The following is a 19,719-nucleotide window of genomic DNA, read 5'->3' as shown; positions in this document are numbered from 1 at the left end:
GTAATCAAAGACAGTATGGCTAATAAAAAAATTGAAAAAATACGTATTGGTTAATGAGGGGTTTCTCAACACGAAGCAATTTAAGATTCAAGGCAAACAAATTTGAAGGTCGACTGTGCAATCAAGAAAAAACTATTCGCAACTAGATTTAGTTCCATCATTATTATTATGCAAAGAGTATTATAATTTAATATCTTAAATGAAACCTTAAATTACTTAAAACCACTTGGAATGTACGTAAAAATGCCAGATGCATTTTTACCAAATTTTTTTTTGGTTAACCCAGGTTTTGAGACTCTATATCAACCATATTCATGTCCCTAATATTTTAAGGTATTTTTTATATATTTTAAACATGAAACACGTGTATATTTTCTAAAACGAGGAATCAGATACTGTCAAAGAAAAATAAAAAGTTTTTCAGCGAATATTGAAAAGGTTTTCTCAGAAGCAGAGAAATTCTCATTTTATCTAAAATCCTGTAGTAAATTTGTAAATTTCGCTAGTGTCCATAAAACGTTAGGAGTGTATAAGCGTTATTTCAGTATTTAGTTCTTGTTCATCCAACTGTATAAAATAAACTTTATCCTTCGAATACTTAAATGCGAGTTCGACTACCTTCCAACCCAACGATTGTGGCCTAATGCTATTAACTCGAGTCTATTTTATACAGCGTTAAACAATTGAGGAGTCGAATTGCCAATTTAAGTTGCGTCGTTTTCGTTTAGTGTTTACATACTTTGATGTACATAATGACTGAACTGAACATAGCACGATGCCTTAATTGAAAAATGCATGGATCACAGGTGCCGACATATTAAAGGAAACTAAAAATAGTCTATTTGAGATAATCGTCAAATGGCTTAACTGTTATGGCAGCTATAGATCATTATCAGCTATAGGGGGCAATTTCAAGGAAACACGATGTTTAGAAATTACTTGAAACCTTTTTATATACTGTGGTACATTTTTTAATTTTGAAATGTAATGCTTTCAATAAATCGTAGTTTAATGAACTATACAACTAAAAAAAACAATTACTACCAGTTCACAAGTCAAGGGCGTAGAGCGGGCAAGAAACTCTCTGTCGTATGATTAAAAATTGTTTAAACTGGAACGAATCAATTCCAAGATTAGGATCATTTAAATATTTGTCAAATTTATAAAATGCTTTATTGAATAATTTACGTTTATACAAGGAATTTATTTAGTGATAATTGTCTAATTTTGCTTGGGAGTTTCGTGAAAAAACAAATACAATTTCCATAAGAAATGCTTTATAAAGTAATAATAATACATAGTTAACAGTAAACTTAAATAAATTACCTGATAATGTAGCATATTATATACACTTGTGTTAGCCGCTAACCGAATCGAATATTTTGTCCTTGTCAGCCTAGTGTTACTTTTCAAATGAACGAACGAGATATAAAAATATTATTTCAATTAGTAGGCATATAAGAACTTATAAGCTAGTGCAACCACTGGGACCGTGTGTTCTAATCCTCACCTCATGTTGTTTTTCTAAGTTAAATTACTTACTCATATTATAAACTAGAACATTGTAATTCGGGTGGGTTGTAAGCAAACCAACTTTCGACCGAATAGGACATTTCTTGAGCAGCCCAAATTGGGTTTTAAAAACGTTAAAAAGCTTATACTTAAAATTTTATTCGTTTTAATTTTTTAAGCGAACCGTACCCAAATTCAAAACAGTGTTGTATATTTGAGTAAAGGGAAAACACTTGATTTTTGTATCGAATAAACTCTATTGGACCGACATCAAGAATTAAAAATTAGATTGCGTTATTCCTAAGTGACATATTTTACTTCCAAAATTATAAAGAAATAAATATGCGGCCCTGGGAAGCTGTTAGTAATAAAGACATATCCTCTTACATGTTTTATATAATAGATGTTTAGTATTAAGAAGTGCGAACGTGGATCAAACTTCAGATAATGATCGAATATGAAAAACTGGAGATACGTAACCTTAATTGAATCAATTTACAAACAACTCAATTTTATATTATTGAATATATAATACATTTGAATCATTTTCCTATTACTTAATCGAAATTATATCTTAATTTTGCTTCGGCGAATTATATTTAATAATAGACTAATCTGTCTCATTCCATCACAGCAATTACATTATTTGACAGACAGAGACGAACGACTAAGGTGTAACATAAAATTCATATTGCAATAAATTCGTTCGCATTTGACATATTTTAACTTCTTATATATACTAGTCGCAAGCGTATTTAAGTAAGTGTTTTTTTATAAAGATTACTTACACTAATGATATTATTTTTAAGCCGTCATGACACTGAAAGAGAATGCGGAGTGTCAGCGTTAAATTGATTCATATGCACCGCTGGTAAGGAAACGACTACTGGGGCAGAGACGACGAGTCATCGCACGTCTGCCCTTATGTAAGGATTTGAAGATTTGTGCGTGGGAGTCAAGGTGTTATTGTGACATTCGCATTTGGCGGGGTAAGGGTAAAGCTCAGCTGTTACCTGCCTCTGCCCATTGACGAGCTGAAGGCATCCATCTGGTTTTAGTGGGCCAATAATCCCTGCTGGAGTAAATAGAAGAGTGTGTGTACACACACACGCATTAGAAGTTATACTTCTTTGGCGTATATAAAAAAATAACTAAAATGCAATAGTGATTAAGAATAAATAATAAAATTAATCAAAAGATTTTATTAGTAATCACCGTCGTATATGAAATTGATTTTAAAACAGCAAAATAATATTTATTTATTCACACTGTTTAATTGTACTGTTACGAAACACGAGTTCTAATATAAAATTACTAGAATATACAACTTGATACATTATATAACCTAGACCTAACTTCATTCTGTTAATTTTGTGTCACGGTGCGCACGCATCGTAAAATTTCACTCTCATCAATTTTTCATAACGCGCCTAAAGAAGTATAACTTCAAAAAAACTTCCCTTCCAAGAAATGTGTAAAAATGTAGTCTAAGTTCAGCTTTATGACACCAACGGGTAGAAGTTGTATACATTAATGCTTGCTATAACCGAATGGAAACAGCCAGATGGACCTTTTAGGGTTCAGGGATTTTATAGCTTCGTATCTTTATTGGTTTTACAACTGATTCGACAAACCTATAAAATTGAAGGAAGTGATATTTTATGTACGCTTTCGTAACCTATGAATAATGCTTGAGTAGATGTATTTTATTTACTAGCCCCGTGAGTAAACACAACTTTAAGAGGCCATTGCTAATGTATATATTCGAAAGAAGAAAGATTTAAAGAAAACGCTTTTTTACCAAATTGAAGCTATTTATTATAATTATTTAACAGAATTTTAAATTCTTCTGACGTTTTGCGTGCAACGTGACAAACAGCGTGGTCACGGTGACTGAAGACAAAAGGTGTTGAATGGGAAAAACTATCACAGCTGTAGAAAAAGTTATATTAAGTATCTGTATTAAGTAAGAAGAAAGATGAATTTTATATACGATCATCACGTTCATAAAAAATACTTGCCTATAAAATTTATACCAAGACGAAGACCGGAATACTGATTATGCGCCCTTTATTACTTGCATGCATGCCAAAAAGAGAAAGTAAGATTTATTAAAAATTACCATATAAAATATAAGTTAATAGTACGCCTTTCATTATGCATACTATACAGCTGATAAAGAGTTATGCACAACGTTTCAAACGAACGTCATAGTGCAGAAACTAATCCCACACTAGCTGATGAAGATTTTTTTATAGAACAGGGGACAAATCGGCAGGGGCTTATCAAGCGTCAAAATACCGCTGACACATAATGGCAGAGGGCTAGCGAGTGCGTTGACGGCCTTTTAAGAAGTGATACGCTCTTTAATGAAGGGCACTTAGTGGAATTACTGGGCAGCCAGCTCCACATAGCACTACTACAACCATGGCAAAAAACTAATCACCACAGTATCGGTTAGCAGATTCGACAGCAGAAGTCTAGTCTTTAACCCGGGTCCCAGTCCCATTTGATTGCGATACTTATTAAATAGAGTGCCCCCTGCACATTTGCTCCTAACATCGCTTTGGTTGGTCTCAAGCCAAATCAGGCTGGAGATATTGTAGAATTAATCTAGATACATTTAAGTGTTTAAAAATACCTGTCATTTCCCGTTGATTCTATTGTCATTGAAGATTTTAGAAGCCTTATTCTAAAACTTAAGCACGGGTCCGGATTCTGTATGAAAAATCATCGTAAATATGTTAACAAATACTCCCTTCAGGCCACCTTTTTAATAAGATCGGTGGTTTATATGGCTTTAGTCAAATACGCCTTGTGATAAACGTCGTATAAAAATATACATGAAACATGCTTCAGCCATTTAACGCGGCTAAATATAGTGAGGTGAAAATAGATTTATGATGGACGATTGCCTTTCGTTTTATCACGTTATCACCGACCATTAGCTTATGTTTGAATAACAATTTAGTACATTAACTTTTATTACTATGGAATATTCCTATGTGCTTAGTTTGAGTGTTTTTATTTTAAATTCTTACCCTAAGTAGGAGTGGTAAAAATAACTGTTATTGTGGATTACATTTACATATATGCTGGGACACATCTCTTCATTTGTTTTACTAATTTAGGCAATGAGTTTTAACTCTAAATAAGTATACTTCATAAACAGGCATATCACGAATGAACAATATTAGTGAATGAATGGATGTTATTGTATAAAGAAAAAATTAATTATTATATAAATTATAAGCGAAATATTTGTAACAATAATCCTCGTTACTAATAAGTAACCATGTCGGTTAGAAAATGATTATAAATTACTTTAATTAATGTCATAATCGTACAGGTTTTTAAGGTTATACATTTTTGTAATTTTTACTTTTTTAATTTTATGTGATATTTAAATACCCTTTATTTAACCAGATATTGCGTTATAATCAAACTTTCAATGTCAAACCTTTTTTCTTTTTCAAAAGATTGGCGAAAGATAAAATTTTTAAAAAGATTCTTATGCCAAAGAAGTATAACTTCTAACGCGTGTACATAAGTACAAACACACTTTTTTACAAATCTGGACAGACGTCACAATCCTCATGTTAAGTAAGATACAGCCTATCTGCTCCTTCGCTGATTTCACAAGAAACACTTGGTGATGTGAACAATGAATATATTGAACTGAAGACGAGCATTGTTTCAAAGGGACAGAATCTACAAGTAGATCTAAACTGTTCCATTTTTAAATGTAGTTTTGGTATCCAACAGTCAATGGATTAAATACAACTTAAAAGTCGTGAAGCAAAAATATGCTCTCAATGTTCCTTACAAAGTATTTTACTTGCACGTGTAACTTGTCGATTCTTAGATGTGTCCCGGTATTTATAAAGCAGTTTCAAACAGAATACTGAAGAGACTTGTAATGGAATAAAGCTTTTACGAGCTTCCGTGTCTATTTTGTCCTTCCTGTAAATTACTGTAAAGTTAATAATCCCTTTTCACTTTATTGTTAACTACGGGTTTAGTTTTTATTATCATTCGTGAGCGAGACTTAATATTATCTTTAATTGAAATGTTAAAAAGACACTAAAACGTATCTTAGAATTGTGAAAAAGCACAAAAATAAAACGCTAACTGAACGCAAGTGATTGACATTCAGTCGTTTATCAGAACATCTTTGCTATCGTCAACTTTATTTAGGGGACAAATAACTCTTATTATTTTGTAGTTTCATTTACAAAACTGATGCACCGGTGCCGTGGATTCCTTGTGAAGACGGTTCCTAATAAAATTGTCAATTCAACTTACAAAATGCCTTTATTGATGTGTTTGTATCATAATCACTAATCATATTAATTTTAGTAGGAAATTAAAGCCTTTTTTATTTTATTTATTTTTCTTGTCTTAACTAAAGTCTCGAAATGACAAATCAGTATTCTAAAGGATTTTATTTTAGAATAATGAACCAAAATAATACCTATGATTGAATCAAGTTTGTCGATTTAATAAGCAAAAGTGATATATATAAAATAAACTATATTTAGGTACTATGGTAAGAAAAATATGCTGTAAAGCATTACCAAACGAGTATTTTAAGTATATTTTAGTCAACAAATACTTAATGCAAGTATAATGGCGACTTACTTTTCTTGTGGTGCAGACATGATCCGTGAAGGCGACACATACTCGCCGTTTGCCCCATGCGGGTGCTACCCAGCGCAAGCCATCGGCGCCTAGGGCCTACATCACTATCACACACTTCACTTTTACACTTACATCTTGTTATAATCTGTGTACATGTATATTCTAAAATTAAAAATAAAATTTCGAACTATTTATAGCCGTTGATTATCCCATAGCACCTATATATAATCCAATTGAATTCTTCTACACATATTTAAATCTAGAATATATCACAGACATACTTCAGATAAAGAAGTATTTTAAATTAGACATATACTGAAACAATAACTAATAAGAAACGAATTAAATATTAGATTCCTTCTGTCAAATTTTTTGTGTGTTAAAAAAGGCAGGTCACTGAAATAGATATGATATACGTACATATATGTTTAAACTGAACCTTGTCTTATGAAGACTTTATTTAAATAAAGTCGCATGAAAATTACGAGTACGTAGTGCTGACCTCGACATAAATTAATTTATCGGTTTAGCCATAAAAATGTAAGACAAATTAAAAGCATTCATTTCAAATAAATTTTATTTACAATCAAGTAGTATTTACAATTTCCTAAACCTACAAAGTAATAATAAAATAATTAAAAAAAAAGAAGTACGAAGCATTATATCTATACAACGCTTTTAAATATAACAATTGCTGTACCGATTTGACTAATTTTGATCTATAATTTTTGTACAAGTAAAGTGAAGATTTAAACGGTGGGAAACATAAATAATGAGCAAAAAAATACTAAAAACGACAATTGAATTTTCCAATAACACCTGTACCTAGATAGGAAATATTTGATGTTTCAAAAATAAAAAACCAATTGTCTCTTGGTTGTCATATATTATATGTAGAGGCTTTCAGGTCCTATCTCCCAATCTCTTTGGTCTGTTTTAAAAATCATGTATTACGTTTTAAATATTTATATAACTATGTTGTAAGTTCACCGGGTCGTCTAGTAATTAAAGTCTGTGGCGCCGCAATCTTTTGAAGTCTAGGCCTCAGATTTCTGTGTGTGTTTCATGTTCATTTATGAATCTAATAGGCAAGTACAGCAGCCTTGTATGCAAGGCAAGGCAGTTTCCTCACGATGTTTTTCGTCAGTGTACGAGCGTTAAATGCGAACATAGAAAGAAAGTCCATAGGTGCACAGCTGTTGATCGAACCTACCACCGTATGGATGAGAGTCGCGCGCTTAAACCACTACAATGTTCTTTATCTACGTATTAATAAATGAAAAACTATATCTAAATAAAATTATTAAACTTAAACAAATTATACATAACTTCAGAGTGCTTTGCGTATGATTAGGCAGATTTTTTGGAATTTAAAAGTCTCGCGTAAACCAAAGGAAATCTCTCTATCCTATAGGCAACCATAGTTGAGATGAGATACACAGATGTATGAATAAGAAAATTTAATATATTACAATATGGTGTGTGTAACACATAAAATACCTTTTTTTTAATGAGGTGAAAATGCACCTATGCAGGCCCGCATCAAGAATGTCGCGGGGACTGTGGGGCTGGGTCTACACTCAAATCCCTCTGCTATTCAGAGGGGTAGCGAAAAACACCTCAGCCCTTCACACGCCCTTAATATGGGCCCTCGGAGTTCGCTAGGCATTCTACCCCAGGGACACGGGCTGATATCCGACATAGAGAGCTCATTCAAGATCTGCGGTTTCGGGCCACTCGACGTCGAGCCCTCAGCCTATCGCATATCGACAGCCTTCGAGGCTTCAAAAAAGCGCATTATTCTTAAACACATAATGGGCATTGTCCGTTTCATATATTGCCAATAACAGAAGAAAAAAATAAGAGAGAATAGAATTTGTTCGTCTGAGTATTTACGTCACAATTATATTCTCTTAACATTATTAGCATATTTTTGCAATAACTGCGAACTGTAATTGTCGTAATATTCTTAATTAAAACAACTTGATTATTCCATAGTATTTTTTACCAATAACATAGTTTAGAACTTAATATATAGTACATATTGTTAGCAATTCTCATTTAATTTGACAAAAACCTCATATATTCACGACATTGGTAAAGAGACATACTGGTACTGGTGCAGGATCGGGAATAGACTGAATGGCGATAAGATTTTTTTTTAAAGAACAGAGGGCAAACTGGCAAGAGGCTCACCTGATGTTAAGTGATACCGCTGCCCATGGACACTCACAATGCCAGAGGGATCGAGATTGCGTTGCCGGCCTTTTAAGAGTTGGTACGCTTTTTTCTTGATTTATTTTAATAACCTGGCATTTTAACTTTTAGATCTCGGCCTCAGATTTCAGAATCATTTCAATTTTTCGTCTAAGGAATGCAGATACTACGCAATGTTTCCTACAACAGAGCAGCGATTGTTAAAATTCTTTTACCGCGATTCGAATTCCCGACCTCAGGGTTGAGAAACATACACTCAAGCCACTAACACCACCGCTTATAATTTAAAGTATATTTATTAGTAAATTCGAAAATTATTTTTTGCAAGTTCTAATAAATCTCTGTAGCAAGCAAGCTGGACCAGCGATAAATTGAATTAACCACGCTTCTTGAACACAACTACGATGTAAGGGTAACACTCGCCTGTTTAATTTTAGTTCTATATTAAAAGAACAAGGTTTTAACCTTCGAATAGAAAAAGGGTAGTTTTTCTTTGTGTTAATGTCAATATGATATATTAAATATATGACTGTGTGTGTAATTGAACCGCTCGTGTGGATAGGCTATGGTAGATACGATTCTCTCATACTACGATGTGCCAAACGTCTGACTCGACCGCACTATGGGGTACAGTACCTTTCAAGCAAAAGGGATCCCGATGTATGCAATGTTAATATAATATTTTTATGCACTGTCGTCGCAATCTTGATATCGCGCGATACAAAAAATATACATTAAAGTCGGCAGCGCTACTGCTCTTGGGAGTTAAAGAGAACCGGTGCTGCGGCGGTCAAACACCACAATCTTTCTTACTTTGAGCTGTCATAAGGCTTATCTTAGGAGTCGTATATATATCATATAATCGTAGTAGGGTGTTTTATTACAATTAAACTTCTGTATAAGTGCCTACAGGTTCGAATTTAATGACGTGGAATAAGTGATACCTTGATGATCTTATGTTCCAAAATAAATGTATTTTTTTTTATTGTGTTATAATTTTTTTGTGAGAAAATAAATAAATATTATTATTATTATTAAAAGTATACTTAATATGTATAATATGTATCGAAGCATTTAGTTTCGTTCACGTTTAATAATAATTGTTAAATAATATTCTTAATGAGCAATCAGTAACTATAACAGCCATCAAAAGGTAATGGATAATAGAATAATGTTCATAGAATTATTTTTGAGTAAACTTTATCAAAAAAACTCGAAATAGATTTTTTAAGGCAGCAAGTTGTGGTCTTCGTCATATATATCAATAGCATATCTTAATATATATATTTCTTGTGTGCGTGTGTATGTGACTGAACTCCTCCTAAACGACTGGACCGATTTAGACGAAATTTTTTGTGTGTGTTCAAGGGGATCTGGGAATGGTTTAGATTCACAATTTTGTCCGCTGGACAATGTTTTTTTAATTAATTTTCAATTTATTAGTTGTTGTTGATTTTGGAATGTTTAACATTGGATCCGACAGACGGCGCTACCATCGCAGTGTCAAATTTTAAATACTATTCGAATTTTAATCTGTCCCGAAATTTAAAAAAAGTTTTGTTATCATTGTGTTATATCGACCATGTGCTGGATCGTTAGATATTGTCATAACATTTGAATAATAATTTTCATCAAAATGGCTTATTAAAAATTGAAATTTTGAAATTAAAGACGTGTAGACAGGACAACGTCTGTCGGATCCGCTAGTATTAATATATATTTCATAATTGTTCCAATATTAAATAATGCATAAGTACATTTACATCAATCAATTTTTTCGTAAACATATCAATATAAAGTTCCTTATATTTTGAAGAGCAGAAATTGAATAATTTAAAATAAAACTGCGTTAAGAAATTAAAAGCATTAGATGATAATTAATTGCAGGACATCGACCTGTTGGTATAAAAGATTAAGTTTAAATGAGATGTTAAATCAAGCGTGGGCGTCTATTAAACTCGGATCTAGCACAAATTGTAATTAATGTTGAACATAAAGCCTACAATTATTGTCTACTTTCTACAGCTACAATCCCTGCACTAGGCGGTGCCCATGGCTCGGTCCACGTCTACAACGTCTTATGTACCACCACGAGTAATTTTATGTAAGACTAGGGGTTTTATGATAAAATAGGGGCTAAGTGCCAGATAAGCTATCTTATCGACATAATTTTCTTAGATCCTCTAACGATATTTGCAGCACGCATTCTGTCAATGTTATGTCAAACGCCAAAAGGTGATATAAACTTTTGAGTTGTATGGTGGTTAAGTATTCCTAAATGTTCTTATTTCCGAGCAATTCTCCTATAATTTTCTTTCATAAGAACCTTTTCCTGACAATAACATACACAACAAAAAATAATTAGCGAAATCGGTCCAGCCGTTCACACGTGATGCCGTGACCAAGGGAAATAGGGATTCATTTTTATATATTGAAATCAACAAGAAACAGATTGCAGGCGATGAACGTCGTGAGAATTTAATAAAGGAGACAAAATATGTCTTCTACTCAGTTTGCAAATCCAGTCGTGTTACTGACAGTTGATGTTCAAAGGCTGTTCCTCACAAAGTCCTATAAATAACACTGAAGTGGACTGAAGTTCAAGAAGGAGCAGTAGTACTCGGTGGGGATTTTCATACCTCTTCGGATTTTTATTAAAATAGTTTTAAAAATATTTATATTTAACAAAAACTTGATAATATAATGATGAATTTAATAAAATGTCATTTCAATGTATTATTATTAGTTTTAGGATGCATTTATATTCTATGGAAGTAATCACAATTACTTTTACGACGTATTCAACACTCGGCCCTTAAATAACTCATAGAAATCGATGCAAAATGATACATCTTAATTATTTTGTTACTTTAGTATTATTACTTAGGTTAATAATTATTATATTTAATGTAGATAATCTTAAGATAGAAATCGCTAGTAGCGTTTTGTTATTCAAATTATATTCTTTATATTTGAACTGTATGAATCAAACAATACGAGTATATTTCTAAAAGCCAAACACATGTGTACATAGCATTATAATATTAAGTATATGATATTGTAGTCACAGCGGGGACTCTACATAATAAAATTATGTAATCTAGAAACTCAATAAAAATGCAAATTGCAATGCATCGGTTTAGTTGAAAGCAAATATTTCGAATTTTATAAAATTCTTTGTTATTTCCATGAGATTTAAAGTTTGAAAATTCTAGAAAATGTGAAAAGAATATTTCCTTGATACCCATCAATCCGAATCGAAGTCAGAATATGTTATTTCATCGAATGGGAATCCACAGATCATAAATAATTCAGAACTGCGCGGTAACATCTTGAAGATGCTTGGTACAGATTGATATAATTCTAAATTCAAAATGTTACCTGTTTTCTTACCAATTCTGTTTTATTTTATAATTCAAATATTTCAGTATAGACTTAAATTATTATTTCACCAAATTATGACTAATGAGTATTGCACATTCTAAGTTCACTGTGTTTTCCAAATAACATCTTGCTTGTTATTTAAAACTGTATCAATATGTAGTTCTAAATTCAAATTTCTACAGGTTGATTACCTGTTGTTACCAATAAAATATATCGATCATTAATTTGTATACGTGGGATATATTTTTTATTTCAATCAAATCAATGAAACTACATATAATAATTAATGTCTATTCTAAAATATATGTGCCTACTGTATAGCTCACTTGGACATATCGTCCATCCTACGTTTAAGTTTTTTCTTTTATAAAGTCTGTCTTCATTCCAAATACGACATCAAATATTTTCATTTAAAAATGGAACAATAACACATACTTGCTACGCACTGTTGAATGTTGAATTTTATTTCTATGACCAATATCGTATAGTATTCGGTTACTGAAGCAGAAACAATGATTTATTTACAGAACAGTGGGCATCGGGCAGGAGGCATATTGTCAGTCAGTGATGGGTTAGGCCGTCCATGCCAGAAGGCTCGCCGGCCTTTTAAGAATTTCGTTATTTTCTGTAACCTGTCATGTTACACATAGTATACAGATAAACAACAGCTAAATGCAATATGCAGTGCGTCCCTCAAGGCGACAAGGTAACGCAATCTCAGACGGCGGCGTCGCATACTAAATATCAATAATATATTCATTCATTCATCCGGGAAAAATCGTGGCCTACCCGCCTCAAGACGCGACTCGAATGTTATATAGTTAAAATTACCTAAATCATACGGTAACTTAGAACTTTTTAACGATATAAACGCGATTATATCGTAATGTTTGCTTTTTTATATTTCTGTAACTGTATTGATGCACATAATCTCAATACATGTTAATTGTTGATTATCCGCCATTGTTTAACTTATGGATAATTCAGTTGGATTATAAATTGTCTGTAAATAAGATTTTAATAAAAACTCCATAGATTTTTTAAAAAATTATATATTTGTACAACAAAAAAATATCGGCTAAAATTTACCTGGCTTTTTATTATGAATTAATTAATTAAACGTATTATATATTAAATAAAATTTCAACTGATTTCTTTCATTTCTACTGATTACTATAATGTACACGACGGTACAAAAATGTTCGGTCAATTTTGCACGAAACTGAAAATAAAATACCTCTTTTGTATAAGTTATAGTAATAATACTACTTTTCTACTATGTTTGGGGAGATTTTTAATTACGACTGGAAATTGTAAGCTTTCATGTCAAAGTCCGATTTTGTCTTGACCCGTGTTATTTGTTTGATAATTTTTATGTTGTATCAGATAAACTGTGATCAATATCTGTATAAGCATCAGTCTTCCAGCAAAATACTATACATTTTAATAACAATCACACCAGACCGTTTCATTACTGTAACAAACAAGAACATTTATCATTTTACGTTTGAAAGCAAAATCTAAATCAAAACTTGATTCGGCGAAAACATTAAATCCTTGGATCAAAGATGAATCGTATAAAATTACTCATAACTAAGCAGTTGCTAGCATTGCAAATTATTTACGTAGTAAATCCCTGAAGACCACTCCTTGGCGCCAGTGGTAATAAATTTTGCAAGTCAAAGCATTAAAATCTCGTTAAAACGCTCTTGAGTATTAGCAGTGCCCCCATACCTAGTAGTTACAGCTCGTCGAGTCTGTGGTTAATGTAACGTAATGAAACCACCGTCACTCACGAGATGGACGCACTGACATTGCCAAAGCGCAACAAGTGAACTCACACAACTAGTTGATCAAGTGGTCATCAGACTGGTATACGTAGTGACTCTGCCAAACTTCGCCATACGAATAGACGGTCTTGTTAACTTTTTTTTTCTTACAATAAAGTTCACAAAAAGAGTGCGACTTTACACAAATTACTATCTAGCCTAGATAATAATTCTGTCTATAAATATTATGTTGAATTAATTTTAAACTAAGATAGTGTTCTATAATATTTTGACACTATGTTCTGAGAATTTTCCAGACATAAAAATTAAAAATGGAAAATACAAAGTCGAATTAAATAAACACCCTTTTCCTTAACTGTCCTTTTAGACCAATAAAAAGTTGTTTCTGGTCTGTTCCTTCGAATTGGTTGGATTATTTGAAGCAAAACAAAAAACGATCTTGAAAATTCGCCTTGAAATTCTTGATCATCGCACAAAAAACTTTCATGAGGACAATAAACAATGATAACCATGTTTAGCTTCGGAAAGATTATGTGAAGGACTCGCCTTGTAACAAAATATTTTTATAGTAATTTGATTTTGTTTTACATACAATGATACAACAAATTCTTTAAAATAGATCTAAAATGTTTTATCTACTTTCATGAACACTTAAATTGTACTCCATGATATTCGTAGCAGTACATGTTTAGACCTAAGTAAATAGTAAATTGCTTCCCGTCTAGTAAAACTAATCTATGCAGAGAATGATGAGTTGGTGGATGAGTCTTGCAACAGATCTGTCAACTAATCAGAGCGTCGGGGAATGCTGTACAAGGCCGGCTTCGTTCGTCGACCAATATAATATGAGATTTACTAGCTCGCGATCTTTAAAGCAAATCCCTTTTCCATTATTTACAGATGCAAAATTATGTAATCGAGCCGTATCACATTACGGTATTATTTGCCTGACATTGTTATAAAATATTAAAAATAAATGAGACAACTATTCAACTGGTGAATTACAGTTTTGTAGACTTTTTAGAAATAAATGTTTCATATTCAATTTAATTTCTAAACATCTAATCAGTAAGAACATAAATACGCATTAAAATATTTTCCACAAATTTTATTTTTACATAAAATGATCAACATAAATCTCAGTTATCGTGTAATTTGGAAGTTAGTATACTCTTTAAACAAATATCCCAAACCGTTATATGGTTCACATGAAATACCTATGGGCCCTTACCCGGCGATGTGAAAGTTTTAACGACGAACAAATCCAATACGAAATAAAAGAGGTAACATTAAATAAATAAAAAAGGGCATGGTTAAAAATAAAATAAAAATACTATACCAAAACATTTTCTAACGAGTGGGCAATTCATCAAGTATTTCCAGGGTGTATGTGGGGGTTGTTTTTTCTTCTTGCAGCTTCTATGTGAGGGGTGAGAACACCGCTCAAGCGTCTTTCCGTGTTTCGTGAACATTCCGAGAACACACTGACACATCCATAGAATGTTACATCACTAGCACAACACTAACACTATTTGCCTCACATCGCCCACTAATCACCTATTAATGTACCACTATATCACCCATATCCGTCACTCTGCCAGGCAAAACGCTTGCAACGGACCACTGCAAAGAAAAGAAACAAAAAGAATGTAATAATTCCCCCATTGCCCAGACAAAAAATAAATAAAACAGAGAGGGCTTAGAACGTTTTAATGTAATCCTTAAGAACAGCTCAGCACAAGAAAAAAAAACTCAAAATCTCGGAAGGTGTGTACTTTGAGAAACTTTATCTATACAATTAATTTATTGAAACATTAAATGTTTTTTGTCAGTGATAAAACCTGCATGTAAACATAAAGATCAATCATTATGGAGGTCAGTTACTAAGACCGGTTCCAATTACATATTTTGAAAAACCAGATACGTATGAAAATCCTTAAAAGGAAAAGATACCAGTACCAGGATAGACGAACGTCTTGATTCTATATAACAGTCGTAAGTGCTACTATTCGTAGATTTAAAAGCAGTATAAAACAGATAATAAAAAAATGGCGATTAAAAAGAGTGGCGGATAGTTTATTGCCAGTTCTTTTCTTCTGTTCTACGCCCTTGATATGAAAACTAGTAAATATATATTTATTTTTTGAACGTTCATAAGTGTACATTTTGTTAACTATATGAATAAATGATTTTTGAATTGATTTGAAAATAGATAATATACATTAAACGATTTAATGAAAAAGCCTGTTCTATCAGCTGTAGTCATCCATGTAGTTAACTTCAACTACATGGTAGGTATTTAAAAATAAATATCTATACATATATTTACTAAATAAGTTGTGAAAGTTATCTTAAATACTAAATACGACTGAAAACTGACTGAAAAAAGACTTTTTTAAAGTGTTAGATGGCAGAATTTGTAAGTATAGGATAGAAAAAGTAATATGTAGAGATTGCCGGCTACAGTATTTAACATGCGGCCACTAACCGGCTAAGGAAGGTCAAGGATTGATAGACTCAAACATCATATCCACCAAGACAAGGACGGTGTTATCATACTTCCGTTAACCATATGGAAACAAGTTGTTAATCAACACTATTTTAAGTAGAAAATTTCATATTTCGAACGCATTTACTTTTTGGTATTAAATGGGTTTATTGCCAGTTCTTCTCTTCCGGTCTACGTCCTTGATTTGAAAACTGGCATTAAATGTAAAATTAGAAGGATTTAATGTACATTTTTGACGTTCATATGTTAACGTACATTATGTTACCTACATGAATAAATTATTTTTGAATTTGGTTTGTAACAAAACAATTCAGTCTCAATGACGTCCAAACTGTAAGTCTTATACATGTCTAAATCAACTATCAGATGCGTGGTAATCCGCACATGCGTTTTACTACGTCAATAGTTATACAAAAGGAGTATAAAAACAAGATATCGTTGACAACAAATATTCAAAACTAAGCGTTAAATAATGGAAAAGACACTCACCAAGGCCACTCAACATTATACTAGTTTTTTTACGTTGATAACGAAGGCATTATGCCGGTTTGGATTCTATAAAAACATGTATTATATCTATATGATTAACCTACATATAACAAACGTTATATTCACTGTCCAGACAGCAGACATATAACGAGACTGCAGATGTTGTGACTTTGATATCCGAACACACAATATGAAACTGACCCTTGCGGTAAGGGGAAGGAAAATGTTCTTCGAAGCTATGACGTCACTTCGAGGTCATGCCCTCAACGACGGAAAATAGACGAGAAAAAATATTTATCAGATCCTCCAGGCGATACATCAACGCCTCGTGTCAAATTCTAAGAAATCCCGTAGTATAATCTTAATACATTTTTAATGTTCTCTAAATGCATTCGCCAGAGTGACGCCCGTCAGCTGTGCGCCACTCTACCGTGAGCTATTGTGTAGTCTATCGGCATTAGAGATGCCGAAGCCGTAAAGAAAAACGTTCTAAATTTAAAAACTGCGCTCGAATGAAAAGGTTTTATATTTAGGTTTACAACAGCGTGTAATGTTTTCACAGAAGTTTACAGAGCAATAAAGCAGTGACAACGTTGCTAACATTATGTTTTAGTTAGGGCGTATCGATTGAATTAATGAGATGAGGGCGCGTGTGTGGTCCCTGTACTGAATTGTGGATGGGATTGCAAACGAGCACGTTATCGCCCCGAGTACGTTTTATAGTCTCGTTACCATTTAGAAACAATAGTGAGAGATATTTAATAATGTTTTCGAGCAGTATTTGGACAGGGGCTACGATTATTCCTTTGTATATAATGGATGCGTGATAAAAATTAAATAATTCTTGTATGATCAAAGTCTATTTTCTTTGCGTATTTAGACTTTATGACCTTACACCGCTCAAAATTTTCTGGTCTACCACACAATGTGTAGTGTGTTTTAGACATTGCTAGATATAAAAGCCGGTAACCTACTCATGAGCCTTTTGGCAATTTGAGTGTCTATTTTTTTGCTATAACAAAAAAAGGCATTTTTCTTTTGTTTTTTTTTGGAATAGGAGTTAAAGCCTCAAGCACCACACCAGGTGACTTTTGGGAATAACTTAGTAAATTTGGTAGTAACACTTATCAATAAATATTATTATACATGAATTTTATTCTGTCTAAAATTGAAACTAGCTTAGAAGAGATTGCAACCGAACATTTCTCGGTAATACTAGTGTAAATGACCAAACAAAAAACGCGAGCGTAAAATCCAATTCCATAAAAGATTGACGATCATTTCGCTAGAAATGTTTCTTTTAAGATGACTCATGCGGAATGACCGTATGATTCTGAGGAATCTGGACCGGTACAGTTGCAAAAACATCGAGTAGTACGGGCACGTGTAAGGTAGATAAGATTAAATCCAGTTCCTCGATCAATTATGTAGCGCTCGGAGAGGACTGAATCATTCTAAATTCAAATGATTGCATTATTTATTTAATTGTGTCTACCTATAACTCTCAAATAACAGAACAATTAAAATACGCTGTGTACCTTCAGCAGTAACAAATATTTGCATTAACAGGTAGCAATAGTTCGTAAGCCGTGTTAATAAAATTATACTCCACCCAAGACTCTATAGCTAAAAACTGAGCATGTAATCAAAAGACTAAATTTATTAACGATACCTTATAAACAGTCGCCTCAAGTTATAAATGGGTTTAGGCTAATATTTTATGACAAAATATCGTAGTTCACGACATTGAGTTGCAACAACGAAATGCCTATATGCACTTATAAGTAACGTACTTCTGAGAAACTTCAGTGATTCGAATGATATGACAGATTGGAAGAACCAAATAACAATGGAAAAACCATACTAACATACTAATAATTCTTAGTATATTTTTCTTTTCATTTGTATAAGCGATTTGGTGATTAGCTTTCTGTGTTTTCCAGGCTGAACATGAGTATAACCGCAGTGATTTGATAGTGTATAATATTTTTTATGTTTTAGAAATGGTTGCACATACCCCTCTTCATAGGGTAAACATAGGTTATAGGTAACTAGACACTCTTCCGTGGTACATATGAATTCCGTGATGCTATATGAAAATACAAAGAAAATTAAATATATATCATTAAGAAAACAATTTAAAAAAATTACTAATGGATATGTAGAAAACTCAAATGAATGCAAAAGTTTGGTCTCTTTGGCAGTGTACTTTAAATGCTGTTTGTCTTTTTATCTGGCCTTTCCTAACTGTAATGCGATAATTTTTCGCTCAGCTAAGAAAGTATCAGCTCTGGGGTCAGGCGACTTATAATCTTTTCTGTGGCCAACCCCTCGGCCTCTCAAGTCTACTCGAAATAGAACAAAATCAAAGTTGGAGGAAAGACATATGTTTGGCGTTTTTTAACTATAATTATCTTATTATATATGTTATAAATTATATGTTTCATACGTTCATCTTCATAAATCTATAGTTTAACGTTCGCGGCGTCAGTGTAAAGCCGGTGTTACAAGTTAGGTATGTACACAGTGTGACGAAGGCTTGCCGCGATAACACGAGGTCAAACAACTAACAAACCAGTAAACGTTTGAATAATGCCTCTGTTTTAACGTATGTGATAAACCTACGCAACATGTGCGGTCTTTCATATCTACCTTTATGAATAGTATTTTAAAAACATATGTTTTTATTTTAAAAATATCGGGAACAAAGAAATACAGTTGGTCATAGGCAAAATTACTTGAGCTAATTAGAAGTTATTACTTCTTATTCAAAATCAATTTAAGCCTTATTTAGCCTGTTATAATTGCTATTATTGTCTATGGCACATGTAGTTTAAGTTTTACATATCAAATGTTTTCCGTTATTTTCAAATAAATAAACATGACAACACATTCTTTATCTGTTTGTTTTGTTCATTGTTATTTAATTTAAATATCTTATGTAGTTTCGCATTTCTTTCGCTCACCTTATTTAATTATTTATTATTATTAATAATAATGATTATTAATTTTATGTTTCGTTACGGACGCCTGAAAGGCATCGTTTTTGCCGTTATTATTAATTAATTATTCTAATGATGAACGCCTTGACTTGCGAATTTCTCATACCTTTTATGAAATGTAAGAGAGAACAATAGTTTTTAATATTATCATATAAAGACGATTTCAGTTGAAATC

The 19,719-nt window shown here is 32.4% G+C and overlaps 1 protein-coding gene across 8 annotated transcripts in view; it reads right to left on the bottom strand.

Annotated features, from left to right (window-relative positions):
* The window catches only part of LOC110996660 (dual 3',5'-cyclic-AMP and -GMP phosphodiesterase 11), a 147,138-nt gene that overhangs the window by 67,512 nt on the left and 59,907 nt on the right, over nt 1-19,719 (bottom strand). For 2 of the 8 annotated variants that reach the window (XM_045632828.1, XM_045632827.1), the window contains one exon: nt 14,884-15,167. The exons of 5 other annotated variants lie outside the window; for them this stretch is intronic. In XM_045632828.1, coding sequence (XP_045488784.1) covers nt 14,884-15,037 — 154 coding nt within the window. In that variant the 5' untranslated portion in view covers nt 15,038-15,167. Of the gene's footprint in view, nt 1-6,153; nt 6,316-14,883; nt 15,168-19,719 lie in introns of all 8 variants that reach the window. One more of the 8 variants, XM_045632829.1, reaches the window with a different exon arrangement.

This window comes from Pieris rapae, chromosome 21 (assembly GCF_905147795.1).
Source record: "Pieris rapae chromosome 21, ilPieRapa1.1, whole genome shotgun sequence".
Classification (NCBI taxonomy): Eukaryota; Metazoa; Arthropoda; class Insecta; order Lepidoptera; family Pieridae; genus Pieris; species Pieris rapae.
The sequence above is the reverse complement of the archived record's forward strand: the minus strand, read 5'-3'. Positions and strand labels throughout refer to the sequence as shown.